Below are 14453 nucleotides of genomic sequence, written 5' to 3' on the forward strand. Positions count from 1 at the left end.
TAGAGTTCTCTAGTGAAACAGAGCCTCTGGATATGTATAGATATCAATGTTCTCTGTGAATTTTTTTCTTTCGTAAAATGGGGCTGTTCACATGCCTCTGTTGCAAGGTTGGTGCGAAACTGATAGAAGACGGATAGAAAATCCTGGTGGCCTGGTGGATGCAGAACTAATTAAGATGCTATAATTATCTTAACGAGTGTCGGAGATTCCAGCTAAGCTATTCGGGCTTTGGCTTCACCCCAGGCGTGTGGTTTTGCCCCTTTGAGCGTTTTAGCTGTCACCAGTCTCCTAGTTTGAAGCGGAGTGTTCAGGTCACCGGAAAGGGTTGGGGATGCTGGGCTACAGGCACATAGTGAGAGCATCGGGAAGACAGGACCAAGACTCAGGACAGCAATACAGAGGAGTGTCTGTGACCTCTTCCTTTCCTTTTGCATGAGCTGGGCTCGTGAGAGAGGCAGACCCACAAGCAGGAGAGACACACCGTGTCCTCTCCAACACAGCCCCAGAGTGGAACCACTTAACTCAAAATATCTCGGTTTGAACTTCTGCCCGAATCTCTCAACCCAAGAGTGAGGGATTCTAAGGGCTCTGAGCTGTTCGTGGACCAGCGCTGAACCAAGGAAGCAAAACACCGAGTCAGGGAGAAAAAAAAAAAGCTGATTAGCTCCTAATTGCCGTTAAATTATATATATACATATATGTGTTTTAAGTAGACTCTGCATGTCTAATGTGAGTTTTTGATTACATTTTAATAGTCTGGCTGGGATAAGGGAAAGAAGAAAGAAGGAGTCTGTCATCCCTGGCTAGAAAGAGGGAAGCTGTAAACAGAGAGCTTTGGCTTGGGCCTCCTGCCTGGGTGCTAAGTGGGGGCCCGGACCAGTGTCCACTCTGCCCCCCACCACAGGTCCGTTCCCTGTAGACTTTAAACAGCTTCTCTCTCTACTTTGAATATGTCTATCATCCCCAGACCTGCCTGTCCCCTGGGGCTGATGAAAAATTACCCCAGAACCTAGTGGCAAAATAGAAACCTTCCACGCAAGAATCCTGGCCCAACTGCTGGCTGCTGGAATGACCTTGGGTGTCATGACCCTGCTCACTGGGTCTCAGTTTTCCCATGTGTACAATGGAAGTGCTGTATGTGATATGTTTATTGAGACCTGATTTTATACAGCCCACGCTGGTCTCGAATTTGCAGTGAAGTTGAGGATAGCCTTTCAACTCCTGACACTCCAGCCCCCATCTCCTGAGTGCAGGGATTGGAGGTTATGTGTCTTGGTTTATGGATGCTGGGGGTGGAAGCCAGGGATTCATGAGTGTTCAGCAAGCTCCCTACAACCAAGCCACATTCACAGTGCTTTTGCTAAGGTTTTATGTGCTGTGATTTACTTCCTTTTCCTTTCACGACTGCTCTCTCTGTCTCAAAGGACTGGGAGTGTCTACTCTCCTTTCCCTCCTAACCCAGTGATACACTTTCTTACTGCTGTGTCCTGTGTCCAGTCTCTGTGGTTTGTTTCTTAGAGGCCAGCACTCTCCTCCCCCACCCTGTGTGAATTATCATGACTCTTTAAAGAGGTAAAGACAGCTGGGAAAATATGCACACGAGTACACACACACACACACACACGCGCGCGCGCTATTTTTAAATAACATTTATCTCTGATTCCAAAAGCAAGGCTTACCTGATCATTGCAGAAAATTTGGAAACAGACAAACATAAAAGAGAAAATAAAAATCATCCATAATCCTCCTGGGCAGTGATAATCATTCTCATTGAGCTATATTTAAAGTACATACATATGAGATTCCTTCCCCACCGTGCCCTCTGGTTATAAAAGTGGGATTTTGCTTCAGATATGGCTTTGAGTCCCAGCAAGACTGGCCTTGAAACTGGTTGCATCAGCCAGGCAGGCATGGTAGTTCATGACTGGCACCCGAGCACTTTGGGGGTAGAAGCAAGAAGATCAGGAGTTCAAGGTCATCCTCAGCTACATAAAGAGTTTTCAGGAGTTCAAGGTCATCCTCAGCTACATAAAGAGTTTGAGGCTAGCTTAAGTTATATGAGACCCAGCATCAAAGGTCACAAGGACAGAGATAGAGAGATGGCTCAGTGGTTAAGAGCACTTACTGCTCTTGAGAAGACCTGGGTTCAGTTCCCAGCACCCACATCACTTGAGTTCCAGAGAACCCGATGCCATTTGACATCTGTGGGCACTTGTACACACATGATGCACGTAAACTCACACATGTTGACGTGAGCACACACAGGAAGTGTGTTGGTGAGATGGCTTAGGAAGGAAAGGTGAGCCTGCGAGCCGAGTTCAGTCTCTGGAACACACATGATGACGGGGAGGGCTGTCCTCTGAATGCCATATGCACCCTGTGGATTAGTATATGCGCACCTACACACAGTGGGGAAGGGGACAGAATAGACCTAATAAAAAGGCAGGAAGGGAGAGGGGGAAGCAGGGAGGAGGAGAACTGGGAACATCTTTTCTTTCTTTGCTCTCCACGAAGGGGTCTTTCTCTTGATTTTTTCCTTCTTTTAAGTCTTGGACACGGAGGGTCCCTCAGTCATTTTCTCTTCCTTCTCTCCATTGCATCTGACTCTTCTCCCATTATTCCACCCCCCTACCTTGCTCTCTTCATGAGTCTATCCCTTACTCCTCCCTCTCCCTTATGTCCTCTGGACTGACAGCACCCTCTTCCTCCCGGTTGACCAGCTAATTGAAGCTGAGTGCTCCAAGAAACGCCAGTGGGAAGAGCGGCGTCCTCAAGCCCACTGCCTGTGGTCTATCTGGATGAGGAGTCTCCCTCCATCGAGGTGGCAGGCCATCCCAGTGACACTGAAGGTGGCCTTTGGGCCACCCCGTGGGAGTCCTCACATCTCTCTGAGAGATGCCTAGTCCCTGCCTGCGCTCAGAGGGCTGCCGGTTGCCGGGGCTGCATATTAAGTGGTCTAAGCCTGACAAATGGTGGCTGCAGCAGCTGCTGCCGCGTGCAGGGACGGGGTGGGGATAGACGGAGGGCCCTGTGGCAGACACCTAGTCCTGGCACAGTCCCCTGGGCAATGGCTGAGGGCGTTATAGTCTCCAAATAGGAACAAAAGAACTGTGATTGCCTGACAGACTGCAAAGTACTTCCACCTCTGACCCCGCACTCCTTTGAGACAGGAATGTTTATAGAGGGTAACTCTGAAATTCAGGGTGGCTGCAAGTCTTGCCAGGACCCAAACCCGGACCTGTCTGACTCCAGAGATCATTTTCTCTCCCTCTACCCTGACAGACTCCTGAAGGTGCTTTACAGTTAGTTGCTCATTATACAGACACAGTTGCTATGGAACCACTTCTTACACTGGCCTTGAGTTCTGGAGTTGGACAGAGAATGCAGCAAAGATTGAAAAATCACATAATCACGTATAGCCAGAAGTCTTGGCTGGCTTTTACACACAAGAAGAATTTTTTTTCTGTTGCAATTGGCTTACGAGTCTCCTTTTCTTCTTTATTATTATGCACATGGCTATTTTGTCTGCATGTATGCGTGTGCACACATGTGTGCCTGATGCCCCTTAGAGTCTGATCTGCTGCAACCGGAGGTACAGATCGTTATGAGATGCCGTGTGTGTGTGTGATGTGAACTGAACCTGGGTCCTCTGCAAGAGCAGTCAGTGCTCTTAACCACTGAACCCTATCTCCAGCCCCAGCAACCCCCTCCCCGTCTTGAAATCCAAGACCAATTTGCCGGGGGGGGGGGGGGGGGGGGGGGACAGGGAGGGACGACGGGCCGTGTTTTTCCTGGTAGGTGCACATATGCTTGGGTTCCTTAGACCATAGTGAGCGCGTGATTCGATCCCATGGCGGAACTGCTATCTGCTTTTGGTACTCAGGCTGGGCGAAGCCTCCCTTCTCAAGGCTGTTGACCCATCCTTTTCCCCTAGGCTATGGACTCGGAGGATGACCCCCTGCTGCAGGATGTGTGGCTAGACGAGGAACAGCAGGAGGAGGAGACCTCGGGTGAGGCCTATAGAGGTGTCTCTGGGGCACAGCTGCCCTCCGGAGCACAGGGCTGCTGGAGACGCTGGACGCTGCCTTCCCGGCCCCCAGCCTCAGGGTTCTGGAGCACCCTGGGCTGGGCCTTCACCAACCCATGCTGCGCAGGTCTGGTGCTGTTCCTCGGTTGCAGCATCCCCATGGTGCTGTCTGCCTTCATGTTTCTCTACTACCCGCCTTTGGACATCGACATCTCCTACAATGCCTTCGAAATCCGCAACCATGAGGCGTCGCAGCGCTTTGACGCTCTGGCCTTGGCCCTCAAATCCCAGTTTGGATCTTGGGGGCGCAACAGGCGGGACTTGGCGGACTTCACTTCCGAAACGCTGCAGCGCCTCATCACAGAGCAACTGCAGCAGCTGCACCTGGGGAATCATTCGCGACAGGCATCCCGGACCCCTCGCTCAGCTTCGAGGGTCACCCCTGCCACTCAGAGATCAACAGCCAGTCCGAGTGAGCGACATCGACGCCAGGCTCCGCCCCAGGGGGACCAGGTAGCCAATCAGAGCCGATCCCGTCGGGGCACCTCGCGTTGGGATTACTCGCGCACCTATGTGAGCGCCAACACCCAGACCCACGCACACTGGCGCATCGAGCTCATCTTCCTGGCGCGGGGAGACGCGGAGCGCAACATTTTCACGAGCGAGCGCCTGGTCACGATCCACGAGATCGAACGAAAGATCATGGACCACCCAGGCTTCCGGGAGTTCTGCTGGAAGCCGCACGAGGTACTCAAGGACCTACCTCTCGGCTCCTATTCCTACTGCTCCCCGCCCAGCTCACTCATGACTTACTTCTTTCCCACCGAGAGGGGCGGCAAGATCTATTACGACGGCATGGGCCAGGACCTGGCGGATATACGGGGTGAGCAGGTGCACTGATGGCAAAGGACTTCGCAGAGCTAGGGCGTGGCCAGGGGGCGTGACATCAGTGGGGTGTGCAGCTGGGATTGGACAGGAAGAGGGAGAGAAAGCAACAGAATAGGATGCCACTGGGACTATGGGACTTTGGGACTTTGGTTGAGTCCAGACAGAGAGAAAACATGAAGAGACACTTGGGGGTGGGGTTGGTTAGAGAGGGCCTGGAAGGAAGTTAGGTTTCTATTGTTGTGATAAAAACACTGTAATTAAAAGTAATTTAGAGAGCAAAGAGTTTATTTCTTCTTGCACTTCGACATCATGATATATCATCGAAGGAAGGCAGGGCAGGAACTCAAGGCAGGAACCTAGAGGCCGGAACTGAAGCAGAGGTCGTGGAAGACAGCTGCTTACTGGCTTGCTTGCTCCGTTTTCTTTCTTAAACACCCTAGGACCACCTGCCCAAGAATAGTGCCCTCTTCTGTCAATTAACAATCAAGAAAATGTTCCCACAGACTTGCCTACAATCTGATGGACCAGTTTTCCAAGTTAAGGTTCCTCTTCCCAGCTTCCCAGATAACATTAGCTTGTGTCAAACCGCAAGACAAAACAAAACACTAGCCAGGACACAGAGAAATATGAGACATAAGGTTTAGAGTATCCTGGGGGTAGGGCTTTAGAGAGTAGGGTCTGGGATGGAGGGAGGGTACAGGCAGGATAGGGATTTAACAGGATTATAGACTGAGCCTTGGAATCAGGTGGGGTTCAAATTGGAATCAAAGCGTAATTTGCTTAGTGGGAACTGCCTGCTCAGGCAAAGGAGGCTCATCCTTAGGAAACTGTAGATTTTGTGTCAGATGTTGTAGTGGAAGGAGGGCTGCTGGTGGGAGCTGTGCACTGAGCTCTTTGGATTTCCCTGTCCCCTGCAGGCTCCCTAGAGCTGGCCATGACTCACCCCGAGTTCTACTGGTACGTAGATGAAGGCCTCTCGGTGGATAATCTGAAGAGCTCCCTCCTGCGCAGCGAGATCCTGTTTGGAGCCCCGCTCCCCAACTACTACTCAGTAGATGATCGCTGGGAGGAACAGAGGGCCAAGTTTCAGAGTTTCGTGGTCACCTACGTGGCCATGCTAGCCAAGCAGTCTACGAGGTAGGAAGTCCGGTGACGCCTGTGTGTGGGTAACACCTACCTCTGCTGAAATGTTCGGCTGTTAAGTTCAAGGCCTTGCCCTGGCAAGGAAGTAAGAGCCGGGCCCTGAGGATTTAATTTTAATGCCTTCTTTCAGATTCACAGAATCTTTTTTCTTGTTGAATTATTGGTGACTTGGGAGGAAAACACACCTTGACTTAAGGCGTAGTTACACGTAGCGTCGCTTTTCTGGCCTCGTTGGTAACACCAGCGACTGAGAACAGTGCGTGGCGTTTACTGTCTTCATCCTCCTGTGGTTTTGTTGTGCGCGTTTTAATTGTACATACACTTAAAGCCCCCCAGCCCATTCTGTCTTGCAGAACCGGCTCACTTCTGTTTATCTTCGTGTTTACCTTTCCTGTTGCTCCTCATTACTTTCTACGGTTTCATGCTTCCCTCTGGGACCACTTTCTCTGTGTCTGAAGAATTCTTTTTTACTATTCTCTGAGTGCAGATTTGCTGATGGTGACTTCTGTTTTGTTTGCCTGGAAAGCACTTTTATTTTACGTTCATTTCTCTAATCGACTTCATTTGTGCCATGTCCCAAATTGGCAGCTGTGTTTGTTCTCTGTTTTAAAGACGCCGCTCCATTGTCTCACGGCTGCCGTCGTTTTCAGTAGAGAAGTCAGCCGCAACTCTTTCTTGTTGCTCCTGTAGTTTATTGAGAATTTTTATTAGGCTTGTTCATTATGTGTATGCGAACATGTGAGGGCACATGCATGCCCCTGTGTGCATGTGGAAGCCAGAGGACAGCTTGCAGGAATTTGTTCTCTCCTTCCACTTAGGTGGGTTCCAGAACCACCCACGGAGCTCCCTTACCCACCAAGCCATCTTGTCTGTCCATTGCTGCTTTCTTTTCCTTTTTTTTTTTTTAATTTGGATTTTCGAAACAGGGTTTCTCCATAGCTTTTGGTTCCTGTTCTGGAACTAGCTCTTCTACACCAAGCTGGCCTCGAACTCACAGAGATCCGCCTGCCTCTGCCTCCCGAGTGCTGGGATTAAAGGCATGTGCCACCACTGCCCGGCATTGCTGCTTTCTTAAAATGACTGTTTTTCCTCTCCTTTTATTTTTTTAATTTATTTTTATTGAGCTCTACATTTTTCTCTGCTCCCCTCCCTGCCTCTTCCCTCCCCTCAACCCTCCCCCAAGGTCCCCATGCTCCCAATTTACTCAGGAGATCTTGTCTTTTTCTACTACCCATGTAGATTAGATCTATGTATGTCTCTCTTAGTGTCCTCATTGTTGTCTAGATTCTCTGGGATTGTGATTTGTGGACTGGTTTTCTTTTGCTTTATGTTTAAAAACCACCTATGAATGAGTACATGTGATAATTGTCTTTCTGGGTCTGGGTTACCTCACTCAAAATGATGTTTTCTAGCTCCATCCATTTGCCAGGAAAATTCAAGATGTCATTATTTTTTTCTGCTGTGCAGTACTCCATTGTGTAAATGTACCACATTTTCCTTATCCATTCTTGGGTCAAGGGCATTTAGGTTGGTCTGTCTGTTTTTTAAATGTGTGTGTTTTCCCTGTGTGCATTCGTGTATACCATGTGTGTGCGTAGCCACCATGTGAGTGCTAGAACCTGAACCCAGGTCCTCCGCAGGCGCTGCCAGTGCTCTTAACCACGGAGTCATCTCTCTGGCTCCCTTCCCCATAAGACACTCCGTAAAGGAAGTATATATGTATGTATACACAGCAAATGATTCATTTAACTTTCAGCTTTTTTTACTCAAAGAAAAATGATCTATCTAATTCATCAAAGTAAGAAAGTCAGAGATATTTTCTTCTTGGCTATTATATATGAGGCTAAGGAAATAAAAAAAGATTGTTGAGTTATAATTGGTACATGACCAACTGTATATACTTACATTTCAATCCTAACACATCCAGTGTCAAGATCGTGAATTTCCCAGCACATTTTCTTATGTCCACTGACAACTCTCTCATCCTCCACCCTGCTTCCAAGCTGCTTCCCAGCCCCAGCCCTAGCAATCAATTTCCATTTTTGTTTTGTTCAATTTTATGTGTATGAGCGTTTGTCTGCATGTATTTAGATGCACCACATGCATGCAATGCTCTAAGAGGCCAGAAGAGGGCATCTGTCTCCCTGGAACTGAAATTACAGACATGGGCCAGCTGTCAGGCAGGTACTGAGATTTGAACCCTGCCAGAGCAGACCGTGCTCTTAACTGCTGAGCCACATCTCCAGCCCACTCTTTCTGCTTTCTACCAGCATGCATAGACATCCCTTTTCTAGAATTTTGTATACATGGTATCTTATATTCTCTTTTGATGGAACGCATTCATTCCTTCTAGCCAGTTTCAATTGTGCCCATGTTTTTACCATATTTCAACAGTTTATTGTTGAACATGGAATAGTACTCCATTGTATGGAGGTCATATTTTGTTCATCTCTTCACACATTGGCGAGTGAGTGTTTGTGTTGCTTCCAGGTTGAACCGTTACAGATAAAGCTCCCGTGAGTGTTGGTGTATACATTTTTGTAGGGACAAATTCTTTTTGCCTTAGAGAAATGCCTCAGAGCAAAATGACCGAGCAATCATGGTGGGCCTATGTTTAACTTAGGAGACTTCCGGAGTTCTCCAACGTGGTTGCCCTGGGTTCAGCCCCAAGTACCAGGAGACAGAAAAGTCTGCTGGACTCTTGAATGTGATTGACACCTTAAAATACTGCATCTTTGGAACTATGAACATGGTACATCTAGTGTCATTTTTCATTTTATCTCTAAGAAGTTTCCATTTTCTTGCTCCTACAATAATATAATTTTAAAATTTACTCTCCAGCTGTTAATTTATAACTTAAATTTATAATGGCCTTTGTGTTCTACGACCTTGTCAAACTTAGGGTTTTCTGTTGTTGCTGCTTTGTTTTTTAGGTTCCGTTGCATTTTCCACACAGATAAGCATATATTATACTGATGAAGATAGATCTACATTTTCTTTTCCAGCACAGATACATTTCATTCCCCGTTTGCTTGCTGACACCGTCAGACCCTGGTGCTGAACAGATGGAATGAGGAATTCTTTTATTTCGTCAGGGTGAATTATTTCTTATGCTTTTATTTTAATCCTATTTTTTAGCCATAACTCTCAGTGGCTACTTTAGGATTTATAGGGTACCTCCTTAAGTATCACGGTGTATCTTTGAGATGGTAGCATAGCACACAGTTATAGCCTTCTGGGTTTCCTGTGGCCTCCACACTACTGTGGTCCACATTCTGTTTGTTAGGAACCCCACACAACCTTATTATTTTTAAGTGGCCAGTTGTCTTTTGTAGAGATAAGCGGAAACGTTGCATTTCTTGCTCGTGGCATTTTCATCTCTAGTGCATTTTATCCTTCCTGCAGATCCTCCTTCCTGCACGCTCTCATCTTCCTTCGGCCTGAGGGGCGCCCTCAGCATCTTCAGTATGTGAGCATACCAGAGGCAATTTCTGGCTTGTATGGTGGACAGAGTTTTGATTTTGCCTTTGCTTTTGAAATGTATTTTTGCTGGGTATAGAATTCTGGGTTGGGTTTCCCCTGAGTGTCTGGGGAGGCTGCCGTGTTCTGACTTTCATTTCTTACCAGACGTCTGCTGTCACTCTTCTCTTTGCTCTGCGGTATGCGACATCTCTTTTCCCTCTGTCATTTTTTCTCTCTTGTGAGAGTATCCGAGCAGCTCACAGGTGATGCACCCTATTGTCCATGTACTTGCTTGGTCTTTGGAGCTCATGGTTCAGCTTCTTGGATCGACAGGCTCACCGTTTTCATCAAGTTTAAGGAATTTGCCAGTGACTGGAGAATCTAGTAACTGATGCGCGAGGCTCTCCTGGGTACAGCAGCGCTGTCATGCACCTGCCCGGGATCCACAGCGCTGTCCAGGTGCCTGCCCCAGATCCACAGCCCTGTCCAGGCGCCTGCCCCAGATCCACAGCCCTGTCCAGGCGCCTGCCCCAGATCCACAGCCCTGTCCAGGTGCCTGCCCCAGATCCACAGCCCTGTCCAGGCGCCTGCCCCAGATCCACAGCCCTGTCCAGGCGCCTACCCAGAATCCACAGCCCTGTCCAGGCGCCTGCCCCAGATCCACAGCCCTGTCCAGGCACCTGCCCCGGAGCCACAGCCCTGTCCAGGCGCCTGCCCCAGATCCACAGCCCTGTCCAGGCGCCTACCCAGAATCCACAGCCCTGTCCAGGCGCCTGCCCAGAATCCACAGCCCTGTCCAGGCGCCTGCCCCGGAGCCATAGCACCTACTTTATCTCTTATCTCAGAGGATCACGGTCCTCTGTGGTCTGGTGTCCAGAGTCCGATTTCATGTTTTCTCATATTTTAAAAGTTTTTTAGATTGATTTATTTTTATTTTTTATGTATGTGAATGTTTTACCTCCGTGCATATAAGTGCACCACGTGAGTGCTTGTCGGATCCCCTGTAACTAGGTTATGGACGGTTGTGAGCCACCATATGGGTACCCGGGATCACACCCAGGTTCTCTGTAAGAACACACATGCTGTAACCACTCAGCCTCCTCTCCAGCCCTTTTCTTCATATGTCTGTGGTTGCGGTGGTAAGGCCGGTCCAGATGTCAAGCCGTCGCTCCGGCACTGCTGAAAGTGTCACTCTTGCTTGCCTCTTAAAGCAGCTTGGGTGCCGGAGAGGTTGCTCGGTGGCTGAGGGCATACAGTACTCTTCCAGAGGATCCGGGTTCAGGTCCCAGAACGCACACCAGGTGTAATTCCATTTTCAGGGGATCTGAAGCCTTCCATGAGCCTCTGTGGGTACCCACACATCCATGGCACACACAAAGAAACACACACACAAATAAAATAAAAAAAAATAAATCTTAAAAATACAGTTTGGAGAGGGCTGGGTATGGTGGTGTACCTTTAATGTCAGTATTCACGAGTCAGGGCCAGATAGACTACCGTAGTTCAAGTATAGCCTGGTATAATAGAACCTTCTAGCCAGCCAGGGATACATAGTGGGGCTCTGTCTGACGAAACTAAAAATAAATACAGTTTGTAGTTGGGGAGATTGCTCAGTGGCTAAGTGTTTGTTGCCTGACTGTGAGGACCAGGCACCTGCCCCAGATCCACAGGCTCTCTGGAAGCCACATAAACGCCAGGTGACTGTCGCAGTCCACCTGTAATTCTAAACCTTGTAAAGTGGAGATGGAGCCCCAGAGCGAGCTGGCTAGCCAGACTAGTAGTGCCAGAGGACTCTGGGTTCACTTGAAAATGAATATGGCAGAGAGAGCCATCAAGGAAGACTTTCTACATCAATGTTGGGCTTCCACACCCACACAGACACAAGTGCATGTGCACACATGTGCACTCACGCATATGAGCAGGCATGAACATACCACATCCACATTCACACGAGAGAAAGCAGCTTAATCATCCTGGTAGGCTCTCTTGCGGTAAGTAACTTGTAGTGTGCACACACTGAACAGCGGTGTAAAATGGGATTATTTGGAGCCAGTTTGATTGCCTTTAGATTCTGCTGTGAACCGTTGAGAACTGAAGGTGGCATGGGGGTTGGTTGTCACTGATTATTATTGGTGTAGAATGGTGGCTCTCAACCTCGGCTAAGATTGATGCAATGTACGCATCACCTGGAAGATTTGGGGGAAGGGACAAACACTTGGTTCAGCTCCACCCAAGAAATTAAGATTTAATTTGCTTGGCATCAGGCCTAGATATTAAGACTTTTGGAAGCTCAAGTGATTTTAACGAGCAGTCAAGGTAAAGATCCGCGGATGAAGGGCACAGCTCCGGCTCTCAAGTGTCCACAGTCATCTTCAGTCTCTCTTTTGTATTTCCTTTCTCCACGGCCTCCCTCCACCAGCAAAGTCCAGGTCCTCTATGGGGGCACAGACCTCTTTGACTACGAGGTGCGCAGGACCTTCAATAACGACATGCTCCTTGCCTTCATCAGCAGCAGCTGCATTGCAGCCCTGGTCTACATCCTCACCTCCTGCTCAGGTACGGCATCTCGGAAGGCTCATGTGAGCCAGCGTCTTCTCTCCCCGCAGCACGCGCCAGCCTGCTCAAGCGTTCCGGGATAGCCTCGAATCTGGCTTTGTCCGTGCTGGGCCGGATGACGCTCAGACACCACGACAACTTTGTGTAGGGGCATCTGGGATATTTTTAGACTGTTATGGATTACTCAAGAGCCTGCTCTATGTACTACATCAGCTTCCCTTTAGCCCGTAACCTTCCTCCCCGCTGCTGCCACCTCCTCACCTGCACCAGCTGCCTCTAATAGCTGCTTGTATACAGTAGGTGTGTGCTCTTGCCCAAGTGAGCAGAGATAGAAAACTGGACAAGGCACGCAATCATCCATGCAGCAAATATTAACTGAGCACTAGCTGTATGCCCGATGTTCTGACACCTCCAGATCCAGTGGTGAACCGGACATAGGTTTTATACTGTGTGTTCAGGTGACACACAGTATAAAACACTCACAATTCTCTCCTTGTCTGTGAGGTTGTCTATAAGAGGTCCCATCTGCCACACAGGCCTTCTGTAGAAATGAAGGGCTTCAAATTCTGCCAATTGTCCCTCCACCTGGCTGGGAACAGACAGAGTGGTGCAGGGGGGCCAAGATGAGGGGCTGAGGTCAGGGTTACTGAAGGGGGCCTGTGTTCTATGAGGGCCCTGCCATGGCCCTTCTGCTCCTCCACTGCCCAGTGTTCCTATCCTTCTTCGGGATTGCCAGCATCGGTCTCAGCTGCCTGGTGGCCCTCTTCCTCTACCACGTGGTCTTTGGCATCCAGTACCTTGGCATCCTCAATGGAGTGGCCGCCTTTGTGATCGTGGGCATTGGTGAGTTTTCCCCGCCGCGGCACAGGACTCCCGATTCCCCAAGAAGGTATCCTGGCTGGTGACGAAGGTGGTGGAAACCACAGCTCAACTTTGGAAGAGGGCTGGGTGGGGCCAAAAGGCATGATGGATGGGGCTTGAATTCAGTGAGTGTGGCCAAGGAGTCTGGCACAGGTGGTGCTTCAGACTTTGTGGGTAGATCTTGGAGACTTGAGTGGAGTCAAGGAGCATGGTAGGTGATGCTAGGCCACAGTGGGTGGATCTTAGAGACACTGGGTGAGGCCAATGAGTCTGGTGGGTGGGGCTTGGCCACAGTGGGTGGGGCTTGGAGACACTGGGTGAGGCCAATGAGTCTGGTGGGTGGGGCTTGGCCACAGTGGGTGGGGCTTGGAGACACTGGGTGAGGCCAAGGAGTCTGGTAGGTGGGGCTTGGCCATAGTGGGTGGGGCCAAGGAGACTGGCTGGTGGGGCTTGGCTGTAGCCAGATAGCCCTCCTTAAGCCTCTGCCAGACCGTCCCACACCTGGCCTCAGGGACACAGCAGCAGGGCCTGAGCTGAGCTGCCCTCCGGCCGGCCGGGCCTCCCTCCTACAGGTGTGGATGATGTTTTCGTGTTCATCAACACCTACCGCCAGGCCACCCACCTGGAGGACCCCCAGCTGAGGATGATCCACACCATCCAAACAGCAGGCAAGGCCACCTTCTTCACCTCGCTGACCACGGCCGCTGCCTACGCAGCCAACGTCTTCTCCCAGGTGGGAAGCCTGCTCCAAAGTCCCTGTCCTGGCTTCTCATCTGCCCACACATGGCTGGCTCCTGACCCCAGCACCTTCATCTCAGGACCCTTGCTGTGACCCCGAAGTCCATCTCTGCGATTAACCACCCATTCATTCCAAAACCAACAAGTGGGGTGATTACAATCATACCGTTAGTTATTGGTGCTCACAAATAGGTACCCCGCCGTGGCCCTGGGGAACCCGGCAGGTTCTGAAGCTCTTTTCATGTGATTTTTACAACCCAAGATAAAAGTATAGTCAATAAATAAATTAAAAAAAAAGATGAAAAAGGGATTGCAATCAACCCCAGGGAAACTCTATTCCTTAGACACAGGTGTAACTGAGAACAATTTGGGTTTTTGGAGAGAAAAAAAAAAGTATAGTCACCGTCTCTTTTCTTCCTAGCACAGAAACTTGGGGCTCAGAAAGGTAAAGTGACTCATGGTCACACAGCTGGTAAATGGCGACCCCTCTACAGTCTCCTCGCCCCTGGCCTGAGCTCTTTCCCTGGCACCTCATGCCCCATTTTCATCCCTCATACAGTTGGTCTGTCTGTCTGTCCCTCTCCCTCTCTCTCCTCCTCTCCCCCCTCTCCCGGCGTTGCTCCCACTTCCATATTCCTGAGTGGGTCCTGTGTACCTATGAACACATCTTGAGAGACTCTGTGACCTGTTTTCATTGCTGGGTACTAAACTTCCCTTCCTTCTCAACAACTGGCAGCTTGGATTGGGGGCATGTGTCTTGACTTGGGTAATAGCGCTT

At 49.6% G+C, this 14453-nt stretch overlaps 1 protein-coding gene across 1 annotated transcript in view; it reads left to right on the forward strand.

Moving 5' to 3' along the window:
- Positions 1–14453, forward strand: part of Disp3 (dispatched RND transporter family member 3) — a 45957-nt gene that overhangs the window by 13388 nt on the left and 18116 nt on the right. Inside the window, exons 2-6 of the mRNA XM_041643124.1 lie at positions 3935–4910; positions 5833–6052; positions 11940–12076; positions 12785–12919; positions 13510–13670. Coding sequence (XP_041499058.1) covers positions 3938–4910; positions 5833–6052; positions 11940–12076; positions 12785–12919; positions 13510–13670 — 1626 coding nt within the window. The 5' untranslated portion in view covers positions 3935–3937. The remainder of the gene's footprint in view (positions 1–3934; positions 4911–5832; positions 6053–11939; positions 12077–12784; positions 12920–13509; positions 13671–14453) is intronic.

The sequence above is a fragment of the Microtus oregoni genome, unplaced genomic scaffold, assembly GCF_018167655.1.
Source record: "Microtus oregoni isolate MIOR12 unplaced genomic scaffold, Mior012 000081F_ref0000091, whole genome shotgun sequence".
Classification (NCBI taxonomy): domain Eukaryota; kingdom Metazoa; phylum Chordata; class Mammalia; order Rodentia; family Cricetidae; genus Microtus; species Microtus oregoni.